This window comes from Rhinoraja longicauda, chromosome 1 (assembly GCF_053455715.1).
Source record: "Rhinoraja longicauda isolate Sanriku21f chromosome 1, sRhiLon1.1, whole genome shotgun sequence".
NCBI lineage: Eukaryota > Metazoa > Chordata > Chondrichthyes > Rajiformes > Arhynchobatidae > Rhinoraja > Rhinoraja longicauda.
Window position 1 is genome coordinate 25,625,545 of NC_135953.1, and position 27,406 is coordinate 25,652,950.

A 27,406-nucleotide genomic window follows, 5' to 3' on the forward strand; every position below is an offset into this window, starting at 1 on the left:
AGAAGATTAAATGAGAAGAGAATGTAACAGCGGAGGTCCTGCATGCTTGCCCTGTAGGAGCAGTCTTGCCAGCCAAATGTTCCATATATTCTCATGTAATTACAGCCATTCTGCAACTTCCAGCATTTGATACAGAAAATACCTATTGTAGAATTGAATCACGCAGCTCAGTGGCACAGCAATGGAGCTCCTGTCTTACAGCGTCAGAGACTCGGGTTCGATCCTGACTACGGGTGCTGCCTACATGGAGTTTGTACGTTCTCCCTGTGACCACATGGGTTTTCTCTGGGTGCTCCAATTTCCTCCCGCACTCCAAAGACACACAACTTTATAGGTTGTGTCCTCTATATCCCGCAGCTCCACTCTTGCTCCCCCTCTCCCCATTCGTAACAAGGATAGAGTCCCCCTTGTCCTCACCTTCCATCCCATCAGCCAGCGTATACAAAACATTATCCTCCAACATTTCCGTCACCTCCAACGGGATCCCACTACTGGCCACAACTTCCCATCTCCTCCCCTTTCTGCTTGCCGCAGAGACCGTTCCCTCCGTAACTCCCTGGTCCACTCGTCCCTTCCCACCCAAACATCCCCCTCCCCAGGTACTTTCCTCTGCAAACTCCCCCCTCGACTCCATCCAAGGACCCAAACAGTCTTTCCAGGTGAGGCAGAGGTTCACCTGCACCTCCTCCAACCTCATCTGTTGTATCCGCTGTTCCAGATGTTGACCTCTCTACATCGGCGAAACCAAACGCAGGCTCGGCGATCGTTTCGCTCAACACCTTCACTCAGTCCGCCTTAACCAACCTGATCTCCCGGTGGCTCAGCACTTCAACTCTCCCTCCCACTCCCAGTCTGACCCTTCTGTCATGGGCCTTCTCCATTGTCATAGTGAGGCCCACCGCAAATTGGAGGAACAGCATCACATATTTCGCTTGGGCAGCTTACACCCCAGCGGTATGAACATTGATTTCTCTAACTTTAGATAGCTCCTCTATCCCTCTCTTTCCTCTCCCCCTTCCCAGTACTCCCACTGTCTTCCTGTCTGCAACTACATCTTTTCTTTGTCCCGCCCCCTCCCCTGACATCAGTCTGAAGAAGGGTCTCGACCCGAAACATCACCCATTCCTTCTCTCCTGAGATGCTGCCTGACCCGCTGAGTTACTCCAGCATTTTGTGATACCTTCAACTTTATACGTTGATTGACTTCAGTAAAGTTGTAAATCGTCCCTTGTGTGCAGGATAGTGTTAGTGTACGGGTGATCACTGGTTGGCGCGGACACGGTGAGCCGAATGTCCTGTTTCCGCACTAAAGGGCTTGCTATTGAGGGCGTGCAGCGGAGGTTTACTAGGTTAATTCCCGGAATGGCGGGACTATCATATGTTGAAAGACTGGAGTGACTAGGCTTGTATACACTGGAATTTAGAAGGATGAGAGGAGATCTTATCGAAACGTATAAGATTATTAAGGGGTTGGACACGTTAGAGGCAGGAAACATGTTCCCAATGTTGGGGGAGTCCAGAACAAGGAGCCACAGTTTAAGAATAAGGGGTAGGCCATTTAGAACTGAGATGAGGAAAAACTTTTTCAGTCAGAGAGTTGTGAATCTGTGGAATTCTCTGCCTCAGAAGGCAGTGGAGGCCAATTCTCTGAATGCATTCAAGAGAGAGCTGGATAGAGCTCTTAAGGATAGCGGAGTCAGGGGGTATGGGGAGCAGGCAGGAACGGGGTACTGATTGAGAATGATCAGCCATGATCACATTGAATGGCAGTGCTGGCTCGAAGGGCCGAATGGCCTCCTCCTGCACCTATTGTCTATTGTCTATTGTCTATAAAGTCTCAAATCTAAAAGTCTAAGGTCTAAAGGTTCAGAACCATGCACATCCTCAGTTTAGTTAGCTGATTTCAGCTGTCAATGCTATGGTTCTTTGCTGGGTTAATTTGGAATTCACAAGAATAATAAATAGGTGAACTCAATAAAATATTTAAAATTCTCAAAGGGTTGTTTCAATTGGCTAAGGTGATTAGAACTGGGGTCAAAATCTTGTGAGATCGATTGATTATTTACGACTAAAGTGGAATGAAACTGCTTTACTAAAAGGGATGTATATTTTGGAAATCTCTACCCCAGAAGGCTATGGATGTCTATTAAGTATACTCAAGGCTGAAATTGATAGATTATTCAATACTAAGTGAATCATGTTCTGCAGGGAGAGTGCAGAAAGGTGGAGCTGCTGAGATGTAGGAACAGCCTTGATTTTATTCAATGGAAGTGTGGGCACAAAGGTGGACTGGTCTGCTTCTGATCCTGTTTCACTTGTTCTCATGTTAGCTCAAACAAGTGTCCCCAAGCTAGAAGGTGGGAAAAAAATCCTCAATCCTGATCAATAGCTAACCAGGTAACCAGGATGTTTTCAAGAGAGAGTTAGATTTGGCTCTTAGGGTTAACAAAATCAAGGGGTATGGGAGAAAAAGCCAGAACGGGGTACTGATTTTGGATGATCAGCCATGATTATATTGAACGGTGGTGCTGGCTCGAAGGGCCAAATGGCCTACTCCTGCACCTATTTTCTATGTTTCTATGACTCCTGCTTGGAAGCACTGCTTATGGAGTGATTGACTGCAGCTGCAGTTAAGAGTTCTTACTTGTCATTGAGACACACAGCACAGAAACATGCTGACCAAAATGCCCTCTCTCAGCTAGTCCCATTTGTCTATGTTTGGCCAGATCCCTCTAAACCCCTCTAAATCTTTCCCATGAAGAAGGGACTCGACCCGAAATGTCACCCATTCCTTTTCTCCCGAGATGCTGCCTGACCTGCTGAGTTACTCCAGCACTTTGTGTCGACCTCTGGTCGTAAAAAGTAATGTAATGAAACTTCAATTAAACGTGCAATCAATGTTGGCAAGACTATCTTCCTCTGTCTCCCAACCACAACCCATCAATCAATAATCAGATGAATGCTTCATATTTTCTTAACTCATATATGAGGAATTGTCACTGGAAGTAGTCAATGACATGATGAATTCATACACCATTAAAGATCAGCACCTTTGAGAAAGGGTTAGGAACAGGGAGGTTCTTTTTAAACAAATGTCTTCCTGAAGGACTGTTGTAATGATGTGCATTGCAATATCTGTTTACAGCATTAACCGTGGACAAATCAAAGGACGAGTGGGAGAGTAATTGGATGCATTCGGCTGTATCACTCACCTCACCTCACTTCACCTCTGCCATTTCCACAGGACCAGACCATTATGATTTTTTTTGCCCTATTTCAGATTGCACCACCATTATTGCAGCACGCCGCTGCTGTGTTACATGTTTTGTGTTATATTTATTGTTGTGTCTATCATTACCATATCATTACTCTTTACCTTGTGTGCTTCATGTGATCCAAGGAATTTCATTGCACCCTGCGTCACATGATAATAAACTAATCTGAATCTGAAAAGCCATTTTTTAGAAAAGGAAATATTCTTTCACAATTCCTCCAGTCTGAAGAAGGGTCTCGACCCGAAACATCACCCATTCCTTCTCTCCAGAGATGCTGCCTGTCCCGCTGAGTTACTCCAGCTTTTTGTGCCTATCTTCGGTTTAAACCAGTTCCTTCCTACAAATATTCACCTTTCCTGGGTCACTGGTGCTGGCTCAGATTTGTTCTGTACCTTTTCATACCTCTCGTTTCCCTCTTCCCTGACTCTCAGTCTGAAGAAGGGTCTCGGCCCAAAACGTTGCCTATTTCTTTTCTCCAGAGATGCTGCCTGACCCACTGATTTACTCCACCATATTTTGTCTATCAAGCATTGAGTTTCATTTCAAGCCTGAGGTTTGTCAGGAAATATAAAGTGACTGATTTGTAAATGTCCTTCTGCTTGCAGGAGATCCGGTCTGGATTAGGGAACTCTGGAATATGATAGGGAATATTTATGCTCTTGTCAGGAAAAGGCAAAAAGTATGTGTCAGGTATAGGCAGCTGGAATCAAGGGAGTTGCTGGAAGAGTATAAGGATGTAAGAGTACACTTATGAAGGAAATAAGAAGGGCAAAAAAGGAACATGTGCTATTCCCGGCAGGTAAGGCAAAGGAGAATCCCAACAGCTTCGATAAGTATATTAAGATTAAAGAGAGCAGCTCTCAGAGAGTAGGTCCCATTAAGGATTTCTGTGGGAGAGCCGTGGGAAACAGGCAAGGTCTTAACTTGATATTTATCACCTGTATTTACGGTGGTGAGTAACATGAAAGATAGTGAGTTGAAGGAAGAGAACAGGAACATCCTGAATCATATTTGGCGTTACAAAGGAGGAGGTGTTAAAGCACATGAGGGTAGATATTTTCCCAGGGCCTGGCAAGGCTCATCAGAGATAGTCAGCGTGGCTTTGTTCATGGGTGATCATGTCTCACTAATTTGATTTAGCCTTTGGAGGAGATGACCAAGTTGATTGATGAGGACAGTGTGATGGATGTTGTCTACATGGACTTTAGCATGGCCATTGTCAAGGTCCTGCATGATCAGCTGGTCTGAAAAGTTGGATAAAGTGGGATCTAGGGTGAGATAGAAAATTGGATACAATGTTTGCTTGGTGGTAGGAGTCAGAGTTGCTATTCAAATTGGAGTATGGCAACCAGTGGTACGGCAACCATATGTATTAATGATTTGAAAGAGAATGGAGATGGCATGATGATTAAGTTTGCAGATATTACCAAAATTGGTGATATAGTGGATAATTGGTTGTCCAATGTTGAAATAGGACCTAGATCAATTAGGAAAATAAACAAGGGAATGATTGCAGGAATTTAACTTAGACAAGTGCGAAGTGATGCGTTTTTGATGATGATGACACTTTATGATGATGATGATACTTTATTGATGATACTTTATTGTCACTTGTACCTAGCTGGGTGCAGTGAAATTCTTTGTTTTTGTACATAAAGCACACAAAAGAGTCGCCACAAAGGCGCAGACAAAGTTACAAAGAGTATTCATCCTGTCTTCGCCCTCCCCACCGGGTCGCCCTTAATTCTCGGCAGCAGCGCAATGCTAGGTTCCCCTTAGTTCTCAGCGCCCCCTCCCCCCTTTGTTTTCTGCGACGTGGCCCGTCTACCTCATTTGAGACAGGACATACCCAGTGCATGGCTGAGCCCAGGAAATGTTATTAAACACAGTGACTTTAGGGTACAAGGATATTATTCCCCAAAAGAGGGACACAGCCTGAGCGGTGAAGGAACTGAGCAGTATACTTGCCATCACAAGCTGGGTGGCAGTGTGAACTGTGAGGAAGATGCTATGAGGTTGCAGGGTGAGTTGGACTGGTTGTGTGAGTGGGCGGATGCATGGCAGATGCAGTTTAATGTGGATAAATGTGAGGTTATCCATTTTGGTGGTAGGAATAGGAAGGCAGATTATTATCTGAATGGTGTCAAGTTAGGAAAAGGGGATGTACAACGAGATCTGGGTGTCCTAGAGCATCAGTCATTGAAAAGAAGCATGCAGGTACAGCAGGCAGTGAAGAAAGCCAATGGATTGTTGGCCTTCATAACAAGAGAAGTTGAGTATAGGAGCAAAGTGGTCCTTCTGCAGTTGTACGGGGCCCTGGTGAGACCGCATCTGGAGTACTGTGTGCAGTTTTGGTCTCCAAATTTGAGGAAGGTTATTCTTGCTATTGAGGGCGTGCAGCGTAGGTTTACTAGGTTATTTCCCGGAATGGCGGAACTGTCGTATGTTGAAAGACTGGAGTGACTAGGCTTGTATACACAGGAATGTAGAAGGATGAGATGGGATCTTATTGAAACGTATAAGATTATTAAGGGGTTGGACACGTTAGAGCCAGGAAACATGTTCCCAATGTTGGGGGAGTCCAGAACCAGGGGCCACAGTTTAAAAATAAGGGGTATGCCATTTAGAATGGAGATGTGGAAAAACTTTTTAGTCAGTGAGTTGTAAATCTGTGGAATTCTCTGCCTCAGAAGGCAGTGGAGGCCAATTCTCTGAATGCTTTCAAGAGAGAGCTAGATAGAGCTCTTAATGATAGGGAGTCAGGGGTTATGGGGAGAGGGCAGGAACGGGTACTGATTGAGAATGATCAGCCATGATCACATTGAATGGTGGTGCTGGCTCGAAGGGCCGAATGGCCTACTCCTGCACCTATTGTCTATTGTCTATTGCCATTGACAATGGAATTGCGTATAGGAGTTTGACGTCATGTTACAGTTGCAAAAATATTGGTTGGGCCATCCTTTGAGAATTATGTGCGGCTTTGGTTATCACACTACAGAATGGATGTGATTAAATTAGAGAGAGTGCAGAATAGATTTATTAGAATGTTCCCTAGACTGGAGGGCTTGAGACATCAGGTGTGATTGGATATCCTGGGTTGCTTGTCCAAGGATAAAGGAGGCTGAGGGCTGAACTCAGATAGTCACCATTTTATTTCCTCGGGGTAAGGGATGCTGAAACTAGTGGGCATAGGTTTATGGTGAGAGGGGAAGGATTTAAAGGGGATTTGAGGGGTAGAGTTTTCATGTAGGGAGTGGTGGCATATGGAAAGAGTTACTAGGAGGCGTTAGAGACAAGTACATCGACAATATTTAAGAGACATTGGACAGGTACATGGATAAAAGATAAAAGATTTGTAAAGATATATACCAAACACAGGCAAATGTGATTAGCATAAAAGGACATCTTTGTTGGCATGGTCAAGTTGGGCCGAGAAGGCCTATTTCAGCACTGTGAACCTATGTAAGTATAAAATGCAAATTGTGACAGTTCCAAGCTGAGCACACTCTATTCACTGGGCCATTGCCTTAATAATCATATTTAAATTGATACCCCAACCCATGTTATAATAACACAAATTACATATTACTGAAGGGAGCCTTAAGTCCCATTAGAGTGTGGGATTTGGACTGAGAATGGGACTGCTGCAATACACACAGTTTATTTATTAGCCGAGGTGTACATACATTATATACTTGTATACACTGGAATTTAGAAGGATGAGAGGAGATCTTATCGAAACGTATAAGATTATTAAGGGGTTGGACACGTTAGAGGCAGGAAACATGTTCCCAATGTTGGGGGAGTCCAGAACAAGGGGCCACAGTTTAAGAATAAGGAGTAGGCCATTTAGAACTGAGATGAGGAAAAACTTTTTCAGTCAGAGAGTTGTGAATCTGTGGAATTCTCTGCCTCAGAAGGCAGTGGAGGCCAATTCTCTGAATGCATTCAAAAGGGAGCTGGATAGAGCTCTTAAGGATAGTGGAGTCAGGGGGTATGGGGAGAAGGCAGGAACGGGGTACTGATTGAGAATGATCAGCCATGATCACGTTGAATGGCGGTGCTGGCTCGAAGGGCCGAATGGCCTCCTCCTGCACCTATTGTCTATTGTCTATTATTCTTTGCGTTATACTTTGCAAAGAAAAATATGCTGAAACAATATGTTTTGGAGTTTCCTGCTATCCTACTGGCTTCTTCATTCTTTAACTGAACCACCCTGCAGATCTGATTTAACAGAGGAATTAAAAAAACACAATATTTATTATCCACATTACGCAGTCATAAATCAGATGTGAGCATGCAAATGCGTATGTGATGTCTTTACTAAAGACAAAGAACATGAGCTTGAAATAAAGAAAACTCTTTAAATGATTTAGCTGAAGCTGATTATGAGATGCCCCAACTTTTTACATTCAAGTTGCATACATATTGGTTAATTATTATCGTATGTATTGAGGTAAAGTGAAAAACTTTGCAGACTATCCAGGAAAATCACACCGTACATGAGCATATCAAGATAGTGCAAAAGAGAAAACAGAACACAGTGTGGAGTATAATACGGTAGGGGAGAGGGCAGAAGACAAAATTATTGGGTTGTGAGTAGTCCTTCATAATGTAAAAAACCTGTAACAAGTGAGAATTTCATTGTGTTCCTGATGCACATGCCAATTAAAAAATCTTACCACTTGACTCTCTTCTGTTGGCTGAAATATAGTTGGAGTCAATGGGGAATGGGAATGTGATGTTCTGGGCTGCATTCAAAACTCTCTGCAATTCCTTGCAGCCTTGGGCAGTGCAGTAGCCATACCAAGTCTTGATAGGATGTTTATCTGGTGCATCTGTAGAAATTGGTAAGAGTTGTTTGGTTCACACCGATTTTAGTTTAGCGACACAGCGCGGAAACAGGTCCTTCGGCCCACCGAGTCCGTGCCGACCAGCGATCCCCATACACTAGCACTATCCGATATGCTAGGGACAATTTTCAATCTTTCCCGAAGTCAATTAACCTGCGAAGCTGTGCGTTTTTGAAGTGTGGGAGGAAACCGGAGCACCCAGGGAAAACCAACATGGCCAAGGGGAGAACTTAGAAACTTCGTACAGACAGGATGGAACCCGGATCTCCGGCACTGTATATGGCCCAAGTGCGTGGGTGAAAGGATGAGATAGTGGGGTAATGTAGAACTAGTGTGAATGGGAGATCAAAGGTCGGCACGGACTCAATGGGCCCGAGGGCCTGTCTCCGTGCTGTATCCTTCAACAATTCAATGAGCATTGCTGTGACCGTCGAAGCAATTAATTTTAAGCATGCTTAAACAGTGTAAAATTAGATGTGCTTTGGCAACTTTAAGATTTTCTTCGGTTGCCATGGTGATGCAAAGGGGAGTTTGTAAAGAAAAAACGAGAAGTTCAAAAATGAGAGTCTTTTACTGGAGCTGGTACAGGTCACTGTGCCCTCGGTGTTGATGAAAGGAGCTTGATACATGTTAAGAATTTGTTAGCATGCAGCACAAAAGGGATCATTTTTCCACATTTTGGAGTCGTAACACTCCTATATGTTCTCCACGTCCCAGTGGAGCAGCTGGTGGAGGTGCTGCCTCACAGAGCAAGATACCTGGGTTCAATCCTGACATAGAAATATAGAAATTAGGTGCAGGAGTAGGCTATTCGGCCCTTTGAGCCAGAAAAACGCCATTCAATATGGTCATGGCTGATCATCCAAAATCAATTCGCCATTCATGCTTTTCCCCCCATATTTCTTGATTCTGTTAGCCCTAAGAATCAAATCTAACTCTCACCTCAGCTGCCTGACCTGCTGAGTTACTCCAGCATTTTGTGAATAAATACCTTCGATTTGTACCAGCATCTGCAGTTATCTTCTTATCTCACCTCGGGTGTCGGCTGTGCGGAATTTGCACATTATCCCTGTGAGCGTTTGGATTTCCTCTGGGTGCTCCGGGTTCCATCCACATCCCCAAAACGTGAGGGTTTGTAGGTTAATTGGCCGCTGTAAAATTGCCCCTAATGAGCTATGAGTCGCTGAGAACGTGGAATAACATAGAATTAATGTTATTAGTGGTTGGGGTGGACTCAGTGTGCTGAAGGGCCTGTTTCTATGCTGCGTCTCTAAACTAAACTTCACTTTCAGTCTTTATGTATCATCTTTAAGCCCATTGAATATCATTTTGAAGGTTGCCACATCTTCTGTAAAAACAAAGGTCTATATTCTGACACTTACTAAATGAACAAATTATTTCTTATTTCCCAGTGGGATGTACTTGAACATTCATATTTATTATCCCTAGATCTGGATTTTGTGATGTGCACAATCAGTCTCTCCATCAGTCTCTATGATATTCAAAGTTTTCAGAACCCTATTGGCTTGTGTTTTAATTGTTAGATTGAGCAAGAGTGAGGGAATGGAGTGAGCACTTGAGAGTACAAAAGATCTGGCTTTAACCTGGGGACTAGATTACCCCTTTGGGATAGATAGGCAAAGTTTTCAACCTGCAGAAAGCAGCAAAAAAACACAGTTGTTTGTCCACAGCATAGCAAGATTCCACAACTTCAGCAGACAACAATTTAGTTTAGTTTAGAGATACAGTGCGGAAGCAGGCCCTTTGGCCCACCGATTTCGCACAGACCAGCAATCCTTGCACATTAACATTATCCTAAACACACTAAGGACAGTTTTACATTTATACCAAGCCAATTAACCTACAAACCTGTGTGTGTGTTTGGGGTCATAGAATCATAGAGTGATTCAGTGTGGAAACAGGCCCTTTGGCCCAACTCACACACACCGGCCAACAATGTCCCAGCTACATATAGTATAAGAAAATAACTGCAGATGCTGGTACAAATCGATTTATTCACAAAATGCTGGAGTAACTCAGCAGGTCAGGCAGCATCTCGGGAGAGAAGGAATGGGTGACGTTTCGGGTCGAGGCCCTTCAGTCTGAAGAAGGGCCTCGACCCGAAACGTCACCCATTCCTTCTCTCCCGAGATGCTGCCTGACCTGCTGAGTTACTCCAGCATTTTGTGAATAAATCGAAATGTCTTAGCTACACTAGTCCCACTTGCCTGCATTTGGTCCATATCCCTCCAAACCTGTCCTATCCATGTACCTGTCTTAACTGTTTCTTAAACGATGGGATAATCCCAGCCTCAACTATCTTCGCTGGCAGATTGTTCCATACACCCCCACCACGCTTTGTGTGAAAAGGTTACCCCTCAGATTCCTATTAAATCTTTTCCCCTTCACCTTGAACCTCTGTCCTCTGGACCTCGATTCCCCTATTCTGGGCAAAAGATTTTGTACATCTACCCTATCTATTCCTCTCATGATTTTGTATACTTCTATAAGATCACCCCTCATCCTCCTGCGCTCCATGGAATAGAGACCCAGCCTTCTCAACCTCTCCCTATGGCTCACACCCTCTCGTCCTGGCAACATCCTCGTAAATCTTCTCTGAACCCTTTCAAGCTTGACAATATCTTTCCTATAACATGGTGCCCAGAACTGAACACAATATTTTATATGCGGTCTGCCCAACGTCTTATACAACTGCAGCATGACCTCCCAACTTCTATACTCAATACTCTGACTGATGAAGGCCAAAGTGCCAAAAGCCTTTTTCAGCACATTATTTACCAGCAACTTGACCTTCAAGGAACCATGCACCTGTACTCCTAGATCCCCCTTCTGCCCTACAACACTATCCAGAGGCCTACCATTTACTGTGTAGGTGCTGCCCTTGTTCGAAGTCCCAAAATGCAACACCTCACACCTCTCTATTAAATTCCATCAACCATTCCTCCGCCCACCTGGCCAATCGATCCAGATCCTGCTGCAATCGTTCACAACCATCTTCACTATCTGCAAAACCACTAACTTTTGTATCATCAGCAAACTTGCTTATCTTGCCCTGTATGTTCTCATCCAAATCATTGATGTAGATGACAAACAGTAACGGGCCCCACCGAACCCTGAGGCACACCATGAGTCACAGGCATCCAGTCTGAGAAGCAACCTTCCACCATTACCCTCTGCTTCCTTCCATGGAGCCAATTAGCTATCCTTTCAGCTATCTCTCCTTGGATCCCATGCGATCTATCCTTCCAGAGCAGCCTACCATGTAGAACCTTGTCCAACGCCCTACTGAAGTCCATATACAAAATATCTACAGCTCTGCCCTCATCAACCTTTTTGCTCACATCTTCAACAAAATCGATCAGATTTGTGAGACACGACCTGCCAAGTACAAAAACATGCTGACTATCCCTAATATGTCCTTGCCCATCCAAATTCTTGCATAACCTATCCCTCAGAATACTCTCCAGTAACTTGCCAACTACAGATAGAGAATTGGTTGGTAGACAGGAAGCAAAGAGTAGGAATAAACGGGTCCTTTTCAGAATGGCAGGCAGTGGCGAGTGGAATGCCGCAAGGCTCAGTGCTGGGGCCGCAACTATTTACAATATATATATTAATGATTTGGATGATGGAATTAAAAATAACACTCGCAAATTTGCAGATGACACAAAGCTGGATGAAAGTGTGAACTGCGAAGAGGATGTTAGGAGGTTGCAGGGTGACTTGGACAGGTTGAGTGAGTGGGCAGATGCATGGCAGATGCAGTATAATGTAGATAAATGTGAGGTTATCCAGTTTGGCAGCAAAAACAAGAAGGCAGATTATTATCTCAATGGTGTCAGATTAGGTAAAGGGGAGGTGCAATGAGACCTGGGTGTCCTGGTAAACTAGTCACTGTAAGTAAACATGCAGGGACAGCAGGCAGTGAAGAAAGCTCATGGCATGTTGGTCTTCATAACGAGGGGATTTGAGAAGAGGAGTAAAGAGGTCGTTCTGCAGTTGTATAGGGCCCTGTGAGACCACATCTGGAGTATTGTGTGCAGTTTTGGTCTCCTAATTTGAGGAAGGACATCCTTGCTATTGAGGCAGTGCATTGTAGGTCAATCCCCGGGGAGGCGGGACTGTCATACGAGGAAAGATTGGACAGACTGGGCTTGTTTTCAATGGAATTTAGAAGGATGAGAGGGGATCTTATAGAAACAGATTATAAAAGTATTGGACAAGCTAGATGCAGGAAATTTTTTCCCAATGTTGGGGGAGTCCAGAACCAGGGGCCACAGTCTAAGAATAAAGGGGAGGCCATTTAAAATTGAGGTGAGAAAAAGCTTTTTCACCCCGAGAGTTGTGAATTTGTGGAATTCTCTGCCACAGAAGGCAGTGGAGGTCAATTCACTGGATGAATTTAAAAGAGTTTTAGATAGCTCTTGGGGCTAGCAGAATCAAGAGATATTGGAAGAAGGCAGGCACGGGTTACTGATTGTGGATGATCACAATGAATGGGGGTGCTGGCTCAAAGGGCCACATGGCCTCCTCCTGCACCAATTTTCTATGTTTACAGATGTTAAGCTCACCAGCCTATAGTTCCCAGCTTTTTCCCTGCAGCCCTTCTTGAAAAGAAGCACAACATTTGCCACCCTCCAGTCTTCCGGCACCTCTCCTGTATTTAAGGATGACTCGTAAATTTCAACCAGGGCTCCCGCAATTTCCTCTCTAATTTCCCACAATGTCCTTGGATATATCTGATCAGGCCCTGGAGATTTGTCTACCTTCAAACACGACAGTACCTTCAGTACTTCTTTGACAGTAACCCTGACTGCTCTCAAGAACCTTCCAGTGACTGCTCCAATTTCCTCCGTCCTACTCGGTAAATACAGAGGAGAAATACTCATTTAGGACCTTGCCCATCTCCTGTGGCTCCACACAGAGATGACCACTTTGATTCCTAAGGGGCCCCACTCTCTCTCCAGTTACCCTTTTCCCCCTTATGTATTTATAAAATATTTTGGGATTGTCCTTAATGTTACCTGCCAGAGCTATCTCCTGGCCCATTTTTGCCCTTCTGATTTCCTTTTTTAGTTTACTCCTTAGTTTCCGAAACTCCTCCAGGGATGCACTTGATCCCAGCTGCCTATACCTGCCCCATGCATCCTTCTTATTTTGGACTAATGTCTCAATTTCCCTCATCAGCCAAGCTCTTTTACGTTTGCCTGCTTTGACCTTCACTCTAATGGGGATGTACACATCCTGAGCTTTCTTCAGTACACTTTTAAAAACATCCCACATGGCCGATGTTCCTTTCCCCTCAAATAACCTGCTCCAGTCAAATTGAGCGAGGTCTTCTCTCATACCCTCAAAGTTGGCCTCACCCCAGTTGAGCATTTTAACACATGGACCCTCTCTGTGCCTATCCATAACTATCTTAAACTTAATCAAACTGTGGTCACTGGTCCCGAAAGGCTCCTCCACACACACTTCATTAACTTGCCCTTCCCAATTTCCCAATACTACATCCAGCGTTGCCCTCTCACATGTGGGGGCCTCCACACACTGCTTAAGGAAACTCTCCTGTACACTTTTGAAGAATTGCACCCCATCTAAACCCTTCATGCTATGATTTTCCCAGACTATGTTGGGCAAGTTAAAATCCCCGACTACAACAACCTTATTTGACCTGCAGCTGCCTGTAATCTCCCAGCACATTTGTTCTTCTAATTCCTGTAGTACACCCCAACAAGGTGATGATCCCTTTCTTGTTCCTCAGCTCCACCCACGTAGACTCACTAGACGAACCCATCCATAATGTCACCTCTGAACACAGCCGTGACATCCTCCTTAACCAACAATGCAACCCCCCTCCCCTCCTCTTTTTCCCTCACCCCTGTCCCTCCTGAAGCTCCTGTACCCTGGAACATTGAGCTGCCAGTCCTGCCCCGTCCCTTAACCAGGTTTCAGTCATGGCTGCAACATCCCAGTCGCTCGTACCTATCCATGCCCTAAGCTCATCTGCCTTACCCGTCAGGCCCCTTGCATTAAAATACATGCAGTTTAAAGCAACCCTCCTTCCTCGCTGTTCCCCTTTCACCTGCCTATTCTGTCCACTAACCTTTCCCACACCACTCTCCATACCAACATCTAGCCTCATGTGCCTCTGTCCTGCACGAGATCCCCACCCCTCTGCCAATCTAGTTTAAACCCTCCAGTGTAGCATTAGCACCCTTCCCGTTACGATGCCACATGCTGCCTCGGAAAGTCCAGCAGCATAATCAAGGACGAGTTGCACCCTGGCCACTCCCTCTTCTCTCCTCTCCCATCGGGCAAAATGATATAGAAGTGGTCAGTTGCACACCTCTAGATTCAGGGAAAGTTTCTTCCCAGCTGTTATCAGATGACTAAACCATCCCATCACAACTTGAAAGCAGTCCTGAACTACTTTCTACCTCATTAGAGACCCTCGAACTATCTTTGATGGGACTTTACTGGCTAATTATTATTCACGTCATTGCCTTCATCAAGTATCTGTACACTGTGAATGGCTCGATTGTAATCATATATTGTCTTCCCATTGACTGGTTAGCACACAACAAAAAGCTTTTCACTGTACCTCGGTACACGAGCAAAAAACTAAAAGAACTAATTATGTGGTAGAAAGAAGGAACTGCAGATGCTGCTTTACAACACAAGACACAAAGTACTGGAGTAACTCAGCAGGTCAGACAGCATTCCCGGAGTACATGGATAGTTGATGTTTCGGGTCAGGACACATTCTTCAAATTATGTGGTATTTTGTCGACTTGCTCCACAAAACTACTTTAGAAATGAAAACAAAATCCTGCTGTGGAAATGGAAACAATTAATGTGTCACATCAACGAAAAATATTTTTTACACTGCTGCAGAATTTTGTTTGCATTGATTTTGCTTATTTTTATCTCTGTCTAGGTGACAAATAGCAATTGTCTTTTTGTTGGCTTTCACTGATATACATAAGAGCAAAAAAAAGAGCAAGTTACATGAGTGTCAATTAATTATATTGATAAAAGCAATTTCTATTTGGGACTGCACAACGTAGGGTAGAGTGTGGAATAACTTTGACTGCTGGAGTATTGGACTGAAGATTAGTATGTGTGCTGCTGGAGTGTCCATTTTCATTATCTATATGATCATCTACCTTGGTTAACCAGTCCATCACTCTTTTCATTTAGCCAACTTTATTGATTGCTTGTTGCATAAAGTCGTTAACTTTTTTTAATCACATTGCTGCAATGGCCTAATTTCTCAACCAAAACGTCGATAAACTTTCAAGTATTTGTTAATTATTCCATCGTCATGTCCTGTCAGCATCTATCACCGTGGTTATGATAAACAGTTCTATCATCTGGTTCTTCCCCCCTTGATTTTCCATTTTGTCTTCTTGTGCTGAGTTTTGCACGGCAGCTGCCTTATCTTGCCTTCCAGACTTAATCTATATGATCCTGTTACTCAATTCTATTCCGCTTTGTGAACTCCTTCTACAGATTAGAGTTCTACCATTTTATTGCCTATTAGTGCTGAGGATTAGTTCTTGCTGCATTGTTTACCAACTCGTCCTGAGTTTTAATGACCTTTGGGGTCAATAGATTCGTTTGTTGTCTCATTCTTCATATCCAGTCGTCCTTTTGTGAACTGACTTATAAAGTCATGGGATTATACAGCATAGAAACAGACTCTTCGGCCTGTCAAGGATATTCTTGCTATGGAGGGCGTGCAGCGTAGGTTCACTAGGTTAATTCCCGGAATGGCGGGACTGTCGTATGTTGAAAGGCTGGAGCGATTGGGCTTGTATACACTGGAATTTAGAAGGATGAGGGGGGATCTTATTGAAACATATAAGATAATTAGGGGATTGGACACATTAGAGGCAGATAACATGTTCCCAATGTTGGGGGAGTCCAGAACAAGGGGCCACAGTTTGAGAATAAGGGGTAGGCCATTTAGAACGGAGATGAGGAAGAACTTTTTCAGTCAGAGGGTGGTGAAGGTGTGGAATTCTCTGCCTCAGAAGGCAGTGGAGGCCAGTTCGTTGGATGCTTTCAAGAGAGAGCTGGATAGAGCTCTTAAGGATAGCGGAGTGAAGGGGTATGGGGAGAAGGCAGGAGCGGGGTACTGATTGAGAGTGATCAGCCATGATCGCATTGAATGGCGGTGCTGGCTCGAAGGGCTGAATGGCCTACTCCTGCACCTATTGTCTATTGTCTATTGTCTATTGTTGTCTCATTCTTCATATCCAGTCGTCCTTTTGTGAACTGACTTATAAAGTCATGGGATTATACAGCATAGAAACAGACTCTTCGGCCTGTCATGTCTATGCTGCAGGGCCACCAGGATAACGGGCCTTTATGGCGAAGTTAAGAACTCTGCACTTACAAAAACTTGAACTTGAAAATGGTGCCAAAATCTGGTGGCTCTTGTATACTGTCTCGGTATTCCTTTATACTGGTGCGTAATCTTAATAAGATTGTGCTCATGTATAGTAACATTTTTACTGAACTGTATGCAAAAAAGAATTTCACTGCAGCTCGTTACATGTGACAATAAAGTATCATTAATGGTTCAATGGTACCATTGGTGACCTTTTTGCCAAGCTACTCTAACCCCATTTGCCTGCCTCAGGACATCTATCTACGCCTTGCCTATCTAAGTGTCCAAAGAAGGGGCCGACCTGAAACGTCAGCTACCCATACCCTCCGGAGATGCAGCCTGACCCATTGAGTTACTCCAGCACTTTTTCTTTTACTATTTAAGTTGTGATCTAAATGCCTTCACAAGTTATAGGAGTAGAATTGGGCCATTCGGCCCATTAAAAGCATAGTAGTTGTATCTGATTCCACCACTTCCTCAGGAAGTGTGTCCATATATTTGACATCTACCATAGATAGCTGACATCCATGAGACCAATTGCTATTTATTTTATGAAGATGTTAAATTAGATTATCTATCAATTAAGCAGCAATCCATTATAACATTGACATAATGTATGTGCCAAAGTAGGGTCCATGAAATTTGCAGCAAAAGTTGTGCCATATATTTGGTGCCCAGCATACCAATAACCAAAGATAGACACAAAAAGCTGGAGTAACTCAGTGGGTCAGACAGCATCTCTGGAGAGAAAGAATAGGTGACATTTCGTGTCGAGACCCTTCTTCAGACTGAGACAAGGGGAAAGGGAAACGAGAGATATAGACAGTGATGTAGAGCGATACAGTATAGAACAAATGAATGAAAGATATGCAAAAAAGTAACGATGATAAAAGAAACAGGCCGTTGTTAGCTGTGGCCTACGTGAAAACGAGTGAAGACAATAACTTCTCCGGGAGTATGACTGCGACTAAAATCTTCAAAAAAGTCTTCGGCACGAGGCCTTGTTTGCTCCGGAACAACCGTAAGACATGCAGTGTTTCAGCATTTCCGTTCAGTGGAGAGATTGGAGCCCCATATTTATGCTATCTGAAGGATTTATCATTGAGTTTAACACAACATTATTTCTCACGAACTACATTTTTCAAAATGTTTTTGTTGGTTGAATAAAGGATGAAAAAATTGTAAAGTAATGAAGTCTCCTGGGAATCTTGGTATTTCCTTGTGAAGAGTTATGCTGTTGACAGTGTTGTCTTTAAATTGAGAGTCTATGACACTTCATTTTTTGTTACTGGGGCTGAAACCTGTGTAGCTGCCTACCTACTGCTGGGAGGTTTTGAGATGTCCTAGAAAGGAGGTTATAGAAACAAAGAACTGAAGATGCTGGTTACACAAAAGGACCCAAAGAGCTGGATTAACTCAACAGATCAAACAGCATCTTTGGAGAAAATGGAAAGGTGATGTTTTGGATCGGGATCCTTTATCAGACTGAAAGAAAGGTCCCGACCCAAAACATCACCGATTCATGTCCTCCGGAGATGCTGCCTGACATGCTGAGTTACTCCGGCACTTTGTATCCTAGGAAGGAGGTTCTCATTTTGTAAACGGAATGATTTCTCACAGAAATGCAATTTACTGTGAGAAACAAAATCGATTTGGATCAGGTAGCGTGAGAAGAATACCACGACACCAACCTCTTTCCAGGCCTCCGTGTTCTAACTTCCTAGTTAAACCTCCAAACAGTGCTTTGGACGGTAATGGTGTCATTTGACCTGTGTTGAACATGAAGATCATGTTGCGAGGAAAATTCAGAAATTCCGTATTGAATTTCCAGAGTGGCAACAAACAAACTAGAAATAGTTGTTTCGGTTCATTCCAGAAAATAAACTGAAATAAGCTGCACTAAATAATCACATTTCTCAAAGTGTCAAAAGCAGCTTTACTTTAAAAGTAAATCAAATTTGGATAGGAAAGGTTTAGAGGGAAACATGGGCAAGTTGGGCCAAAGGGCCTGATTCCATCCTGTGTGACTCTGTGCCTACCACTCAGCTGAAATTTGTGGTTAATCAAAATTGTGATTAAATCAATGTAAGATATTTCCTTTTATATAGAAAATAAAATGCATATATGATAAGACTCTCCACATGGTTGTCAATATTTTTTAAATCTGGATTGATAACTGGTTAGGATTGGTATTAAGGACCATAAAGATCAAACTGATAGAGAGAATATAATGATTTTGGAGTTGTTTGGCGAGAGATTGATTTTGATCCTCCCTTTCTTCACCAGATAGTCAAACATTCTTTAATGTTGGATGGATTATTTTTTTTGCTCCAGTATTGTGGTTATTAATTTATTGATTAATTTTGTTTATTACATATTATCCATGTGCATTGTGTTTCTTGGCCTGTTATCAATGGTCAATGGTGCTTTATTGTCATGTGCAAATGCACAGTGACATTTTTGTGCTTAAAGTTCAGTAAAGTATTGCCACACCGAAGCACAATCCTCAATTAGCAAAGTTGGCAGAAATAGTCTACCGAGACCATATGTAAAAGACCCAGGTTTTGGCACCATTTTTAAAGTCCAGTCCGCGTTCTTGGTATTATGAGCAGTGCACAATCTAGGCGAGCCCCAGGCTGCAGCAGGGCCTCCAGCTGTTGCCTTCCTATCCAGCATAATGTTGTCCCTCTCCACACCTCACCCATTAACATTTGTGCCCTGGGGGCGCCTCTCACAGTCATCCTTAAGAGCGCAGTGTTATAGTGCTGTAAGTAAGGATTACATTATCCTGCTGTAAGTACATATGACTATCAAGCACTCTTGACTCTCTCTTGACTCTTGCAGGTTAGAACATGCAGTTATACACAAACTCCATTGGGGACTTTGAGTATAGAAGTTGGGAGGTCACGTTGCAGTTGTATAAGATGTTGCTGAGGCCACATTTAGAGTATTATGTTCAGTTCTGGGTGCCATGTTATAAGAAAGATGTTGTCAAGCTGGAAATGGTAGAGAGAAGATTTACAAGGATGTAGCCAGGGCTAGAGGGTCTGAGCCATAGAGAGAGGTTGAATAGGCTGGGACACTATTCCTTGGAGCGCAGGCGGATGAGGAGTGATCTTATTGAAGTCATAGAGTCAAAGAGTGATACTGTGTGCAAACAGGCCCTTCAGCCCAACTTGCCCACACTGCCCAACAATGTCTCAGCTACGCTAGTCCCACTTGCCTGCACTTGGTCCATATCCCTCCAAACCTACCCAATCCATGTTCCTGTCTCACTGTTTCTTAAATGAAAGGATAGTCCCAGCCTCAACCATCTCCTCTGGCAGCTTGTTCCATACACCAACCATCATTTGTGTGAAAAGGTTACCCCTCGGATTCCTATTAATTCTTTTTCCCTTCACCTTGAACCTCTGTCCTCTGGTCCTCGATTCCCCTACTTTGGACAAAAGACTGTGCATCTACCCAATCTATTCCTCTCATGATTTTGTATACCTCTATAGGATCTCCCCTCATCCTCCTGCGCTCCATGGAATAGAAACCCAGCCTACTCAACCTCTCCCTATAGCTCACACCGTCTAGTCCTGGCAACATCCTTGTAAATCTTTTCTGAACCCTTCACAAGTTTGACAATAATTTTCCTATAACATGGTGCCCAGAACTGAACGCAATATTCTAAATGGGGTCTCACCAACATCTTATACAACTGCAACATGACCTCAAAAATTCTAAACTCAATACTCCGACTGATGAAGGCCAAAGTGCCAAAAGCTTTTTGACCACCTTATCTACCTGCAACTCGGCCTTCAAAGAACCATGCGCCTGTACTACTAGACCCCTCTGCTCCACAACACTACCCAGATGCCTACCATTTACTGTGTAGGTCCTGCCCTCGTTCGACGTCCCAAAATGCAACACCTCACACTTTTCTGCATTAAATTCCATCAACCATTTCTCCGCCCACTTGGCCAATCGATCCAGATACTGCTGCAATCTTTCACAACCACCTTCACTTTCTGCAAAAACACTAACTTTTGTATCATCAGCAACCTTGCTAATCTTGCCCTGTATATTCTCATCTAAATCATTGATGTAGATGACAAACTGTAACGGAACCAACACCGAACCCTGAGGCACACCATGAGTCACAGGCCTCCTGTCCGAGAAGCAACCTTCTACCATTACCCTCTGCTTCCTTCCATGGAGCCAATTTGCTATCCATTCAGCTATCTCTCCTTGGAGCCCATGCGATCGAACCTTCCAGAGCAGCCTACCATGTGGAACCTTGTCAAATGCCTTACTGAAGTCCATGTACATAATATCTACAGCTCTGCCCTCATCACCCTTTTTGGTCACGTCTTCAAAAAAATCAATCAGATTTGTGAGACACGACCTCCCACGCACAAAACCATGTTGACTATCCCTAATCAGCCCTTGCCCATCCAAACGCCTGCACATCCTATCCCTCAGAATACTCTCCAGTAACTTACAAACTACAGATGTTAAGCTCACCTGCCTGTAGTTCCCAACATTTTCCCTGCAGCCCTTCTTGAAAAGAGCACAACATTTGCCACCCTCCAATCTTCCGGTACCTCTCCTGTATTTAAGGATGACTCGTAAATTTCAACCAGGGATCCCGCAATTTCCTCTCTAGTTTCCCACAATGTCCTCTGATATATCTGATCAAGCCCTGGAGACTTGTCTACCTTCAAATACGACAGTACCTTCAGTACTTCTTCGACAGTAACCCTGGCTGTGCTCAAGCCACTTCCAGTGACTGCTCCAATTTCCTCCATCCTACAGTTTTTCTCCTCGGTAAATACAGAGGAGAAATACTCATTTAGGACCTTGATCTTCTCCTGTGGCTCCACACAGAGGTGACCGCTTTGACTCCTGAGAGGTCCCAATCTCTCTCTAGTTACCCTTTCCCCCCTTATGTATTTATAAAATATTTTTGAATTGTCCTTAATGCTACCCGCCAGAGCTATCTTCTGGCCCCTTTTCGCCCTTCTGATTTCCACATTTAGTGTACTCCTTAGTTCCCAAAACTCCTCCAGGAATGCACTTGATCCCAGCTGCCTATACCTGTCCCATGCATCCTTCTTGATTTTGACTAACGTCTCAATTTCCCTCATCAGCCAAGCTTCCTCACGTTTGCCTGCTTTGCCCTTCACTCTAATGGGGACGTACACGTCCTGAGCTTTCTTCAGTACACTTTTAAAAACATCCCGTCCAATGACTGGTTTCTTGAGTGGCACGCCAAATCATTCCATCCTGTAAATGACCACATGTTATTGAGTAAATAGAGAAAGCCATGGAGCTCTGCAACCACTTGGTAGAATCGTTTATTTTTTTGATTTTGGCCTGTTCGGACAGATTAATATGGATAATGCTCTTAATGCTTTCCCCTCGGTTTCTTTAACGTTCTGCTTCTCTTCTGGTTTTTGCAGTGCCCAGTGCATCGCCTCAAAATGTTTCGCTGGAGGTAGCAAATTCACGAGTGAGTATGGAACCCTATTTTGACGCATTTTTTTGCTGCATGGAGCCTCATGAAAAGTGCTCGACTTCGCTTAAAAGCAGAAATGTGGAAAAGCAATCAATATGTGTGTGTGAAGGGGCTGCAGTGGGAAGTAAAATCATTCATGCCATTAAATATTTAATTAAATTGGTTGGTATTTTGACCCGGAGGACTTAAGAATTGACCTTTATTGTAGTTGGAATTGATAACTTTCTTACTTATACTTGATTGACACTTCTCAATAGATATTAATGTTTGTCAAAGGAGTTTTGTGCATTTGGGATGTCTTTTCATAAGCAAGTTCATTGCAATTGTGTTGGACAGTAACTGGCTCATAGCTGTAACATCCACGTAGTAACATGTCAAACTTATATATGTTTGGTTAAGTGAATTCTTAACTGCTATTATTTTCTGAAGTACACCACCATACTTACCATTAGGACAGATAGGGTCAGCACAGTGGAGCAGTGGTAGAGTTGCTGCCTTTGATTTGATCTTGACTATGGGTGCTGTCTGTACGGAGTTTGTACGTTCTCCCTGTGACCAAGTGGATTTTCTCCAGGTTCCCCGGTTACCTCCCATACTCCAAAGTCATGCTGTTTTGTTGGTTAATTGGCTTCTGCACATTGTTCCGACTGTGATGGATAGAACTAATGTACGGGTGATTGTTGGTCAGCATAGACTCAGAGGGCTGAATGGGCTGTTTCCATGCTGTATCTTTTAACTAAACTAAACTAAACAGTTAAAAGAACTGACATTGATACAAAACAAAGTGAATGTTCTTGATTCCTGAATATAGGTGGATTTTTAATTTACATTCTGGAAGGATGGCATATCGTACCATAAAGAGAATTTCTTTGACGTCCATGAAATTATTTCAGGGCTGTGTTCTGAATTTAATTTTAAATGGAACCTATAAAGCCACATTGCAAAGCAGTGATGCCATTAAATGGCCGCTGCTGGCAAAAAATATGTCAGCGATCATCAATTTCTGTAATTTGTCTTTCGTGATGCTGCACTAAAAGCCAAGTTCCCAACACGAAGAGGAAAGAAGGTAGTTCATTCTGTTAACGAAAACGTGTTCATTATGCAAGATGTGCAACACAGCTAACTTTGCTCTTTTCTCTGATGTCTCACTCTCACATCTCCAACTCTTCACGGAGAAGCTGTGGGTCGCTTCCCTTCTTAATCGGGACTGCATTTTCATGGTTCTATTGCCCGTTTCACACTAGGCCTTTCGATCACCCCCTGACGAATATTTCCAAAAATCAGTCCAGGTATATTCGCAGAATGAAAGGACAACAGATGGGATCCCATTATCATTACTTCCATTCGTGTCAAATCTGAAAATATTTTGAGTTACTCCTAGACTTCATCGCATGTGTTTCTGACAATTTGTAGAATCTGATCCATGACTTTCTGGCTGTTCTCAGTCTGTTCTGTGGTGCCATCAGGTGGAGATAACATTTCCATTTCATAGCTTTGAAGCAAGGTTTAAAGAAGGAGAAGCAAGAAGCAAGTGGGTGCCAGAGACCCAGGTTCAATCCTAACTACAGATGCTGTCTGTAGGTGTTTGTACCTTCTCCCTGTGATCGTGTTGGTTTCCACCAGTTTGCTCCAGTTTCCTCCCACACTCCAAAGACATGCAGGTTTGTAGGTTAATTGACTTCTGTAAATTATGACAATTTATAGGGGTGGTTCGTATATACACCCCTAAACTAGTTCTATCCTGGCGTGCAGGTTAGAACTAGTATAGAGGTGATCGCTGCTCAGCGTGGATTCGGTGGGCTGAAGGGCCTATTTCCACGTTGTATCCCTGAACTAAACTAAAGTAAGCTCTTCTCTATAAAAAAATAAAGCTGCAGCCATGGAAATTTGAAATAAAAATAATACAATGCTAGTCAGAAGACACTGGGAAAGAGAGAGTTAATGTTTCAACTCAATAACCCTTCATCAGGACTTTCATCAGAAGCATTATGCTGATTTTAAACTTCTTCAACTTCAATGCTTGGGGTTTAAGGCACGCTATTATAATTGGTCTGCCAAGAGACCTGAAAGCAAATGATACATCCTTTACCTATACAAATTTCTGGATTAAAAATAGTAATCCTATTTTGAAGTACGACAGCTTCTTTTATTGGAGAATTTTTAAACAGCAAGTGAGTAAGACCATTTACTTTTTAGATCAGAGAGGCATGCAATTGGAATCTAATTATTTTAAATGCATTTCAGGTTTAATCTACTTTGGCAAAATATCTTGGAGGTGAAATTTATACTGGAGGGAAGATTAATGTAAAAATGATTCTTTGAGGCTCCCTTGGAAGAAATACCCAAGTTCTCTTGCTTGAGGCTTCAGGCAACACTTGCATGACCACGTGGAGAAAAGGAGACGCTGATTAAAATTCCATGGTGCAGGTTAAAAAAAAATCAATATAAAGGAAAAACAATCTATTTCTCCAATTTATTAACAACACCACAATGAGTGTGAAATAATAAAGAGGGGGCAGCTGAAAGCAGAAATCAATTCTGCAATTCTCCTGTTTGAAGCAGAGAAACAATATCTTGAGGGGAAGTTGATATATACCAGAAAAGAAATAGAATGATGAGTGCCGTTGTGATGTGTTAACTTCTCTACTATTATTGAATGATTTAGCTAGTTACTGGTTTCAGTGGATTTTTTACCCCTAATCTTCTGCAACTCTGCAGCATCAATTCTTTAATTTCAAGCTTGTCCTCACCTGATTACTTTCTTTGTCGGATCAAAGGGATCAGGGCCCCTGCACTGACAATAAATTGGTGTTATTGAAGCAATGCGAGCTGGGCATGTGTTTGATGTCAATATTGAGCTGAAGTGGTGAGAGCAATACCAGCGGGTCATAAATCATTGGTGCAGCCACACAGGTGCTTAACAAACCTCCGGCACAGTTCTGGCTCTGTCATGGGTGTTCGCTAATCCAGTGAGGACATTTGAGAAGAATAACCAGAGAGACTAATATGAGGAGCAGTTGGATAAATTGAAAAACACATGGAACTGCAAATGCTGGAATCTTGTGGAAAACACGAAGTGTTGGAGGAGTCAAAATATAGAAACAAGGAACTGTAGTTGTTTGTTTACCAATGTAAGACACAAAATTCACAAGTATCTCAGGTGGTCAGACAACATCCCTGGCAAACATAGACACAGAATGCTGGAGTAACTCAACGGGTCAAGCAGCATCTCTGGAGAAAAACAGGTGATGTTTCGACCCAAATCGTCACCTATTCCTTTTCTCCAGAGATGCTGCCTGACACATTGAGTTAATCCAGTATTTAGTAACTATCTTAGGTGTAAAACCAGCATCTGCAGTTCCTTCATACACATCATCCATGGGCTGGGATCCTTCTGGAGGAACTCAGCAGAACAGCCATCATCTGTGGAGGGACTGAACAGATGACTTTTGAGTTGGCACCCTTCTTCAGACTGATTGTAGCATGTGAGAAAAGAATGGAAAAGGGTGGTTGTGGGTGGCGTGGTGCCCTTTACATCGGTGAGACCAGGCATAGACTAGGCAACCATTTTACTCTCTCTGCCAAGGCCTATTGGATCTCATAGTTGGCCTTGCCAGTTTTTGGACTTGTTCAATGGTTCAATGGTACTATATTGTCACATATACCTAGGTCCAGTGAAATTTGTTTTTTTGCATACAACTCTTACAAATATACCCAAGTACAAGAATATAAGAAGAGTAGATTATACTGAGGTAGTACACAAGAGTTCATGTCTACATTACATGCTATATGTGTAAGGAGTGCATAAAGATCCACCAAACTTGAATCTTGAGAGTCTCTGAATAAGTGGTAGGGCATTTAGGGTGGAAATTAGGAGAAATGTCTTTACTTGAACTGCAATAATTCTTGAAATTCCCTTTCCCATAGGGCCGTGGAGGGCTAGTCTTAAAATGCATTCAAAACAAAGATTAATACATTTCTGGAAATTAAGAAAAGGGCAGAAAATATTTCATAAAGTATAAGATTAGCCATAGCTTTGTTGAATGGTAGAGTGGGCATTATAGGTGTATGGTGTGCTCCTCCACCTATTTGTTACGTTCTTCTGTTTTCTACCAACCTTTAAATATTAAGGCCAACATTTGACTCACTGAATGGTCATGCGATGGAAATGTCTTTCTTGGGAGATGCCAGAAACAAGTAGAAATGATTCATGCACATGTAACTTGATTAGATTTCTCTTAGAGAGCAGTAATTTGGTGTAGTATATAATTTGATATTGGATATATGGTAACTGTAACATGGATCTGAAGGCTTCCAAGGTTTTTTCTCAATCAGTGGCTGTCTTTACCTCCTGTATACCTCTATGGTAGATAAATGAAAAAAATATCCATTATTATCTGGTTTCCTGGATGATTGAAGGTGAGAAGTATCTTGGTTGTTTCTCTGCTATGCTCCTAGAATGGTAGAAGTCATGCTCTTGGAGTCAGTGATGGCGATTTCTCTGTGACTTGGATTATTTCCCAAGAATAGAGAAGTCCCAGTCTTCTAGCTGAGCTCCATCACTGGTTACCCAGCCTCTTGGACAACTCGTGAAGTCGAATAGCAGAGCTGGAGCATGTTAAGATTCCCCATTAATCATATTGGGACAGACACAAAAAGCTGGAGTAACTCAGCGGGACAGGCAGCATCTCTGAAGAGAAGGAATGGGTGATGTTTTGGGTCGAGGCCCTTCTTCAGACTGAAGTCACGGGAAAGGGATATGAGAGATATAGATGATGGTGTAGATCGATAAAGAACAATGAATTAAAGATATGCAAAAAAGTAACTATGACAAAGGAAATAGGCCATTGTTAGCTGTTTGTTGGGTGAAAATGAGAAGCGGGTGTGACTTGGGTGGGGGAGGGATAGAGAGAGAGGGAATGCTGGGGTCACTTGAAGTTAGAGAAATCAATATTCATACCACTGGGCTGTAAGCTGCCCAAGCAAAATATGAGATGCTGTTCTTTCAATTTGCTTTTAGCCTCACTCTGACAATGGAGGAGACTAAGGACAGAAAGGTCAGTGTAGGAATGGGAAGGAGAATTAAAGTGTCCAGCAACCGGGAGATCAGGTAGGTCAGGCAGACTGAGCAAAGGTGTTCAGGGAAACGATCACCCAGTCTACGTTTGGGCTCACCGATGTATATGAGTCCACATGTTGAACAACGGATATAGTAGATGAAGTTGGAGGAGGTGCAAGTGAACCTCTGCCTAACCTGAAAGGACTGTCGAGAGAGGAGGTATCGGGACAGGTGTTGCATCTTCTGCGGTTGCAGGGGAAGGTACCTGGGGAGGGGGTGGGAAGGGTGGGAAGGGATGAG

The 27,406-nt window shown here is 43.1% G+C and overlaps 1 protein-coding gene across 1 annotated transcript in view; it reads left to right on the forward strand.

Annotated features, from left to right (window-relative positions):
* The window catches only part of dcc (DCC netrin 1 receptor), a 1,038,091-nt gene that overhangs the window by 834,129 nt on the left and 176,556 nt on the right, over window positions 1-27,406 (forward strand). Inside the window, exon 12 of the mRNA XM_078421445.1 lies at window positions 21,992-22,041. Within this exon, the coding sequence (XP_078277571.1) occupies window positions 21,992-22,041 (50 nt within the window). The remainder of the gene's footprint in view (window positions 1-21,991; window positions 22,042-27,406) is intronic.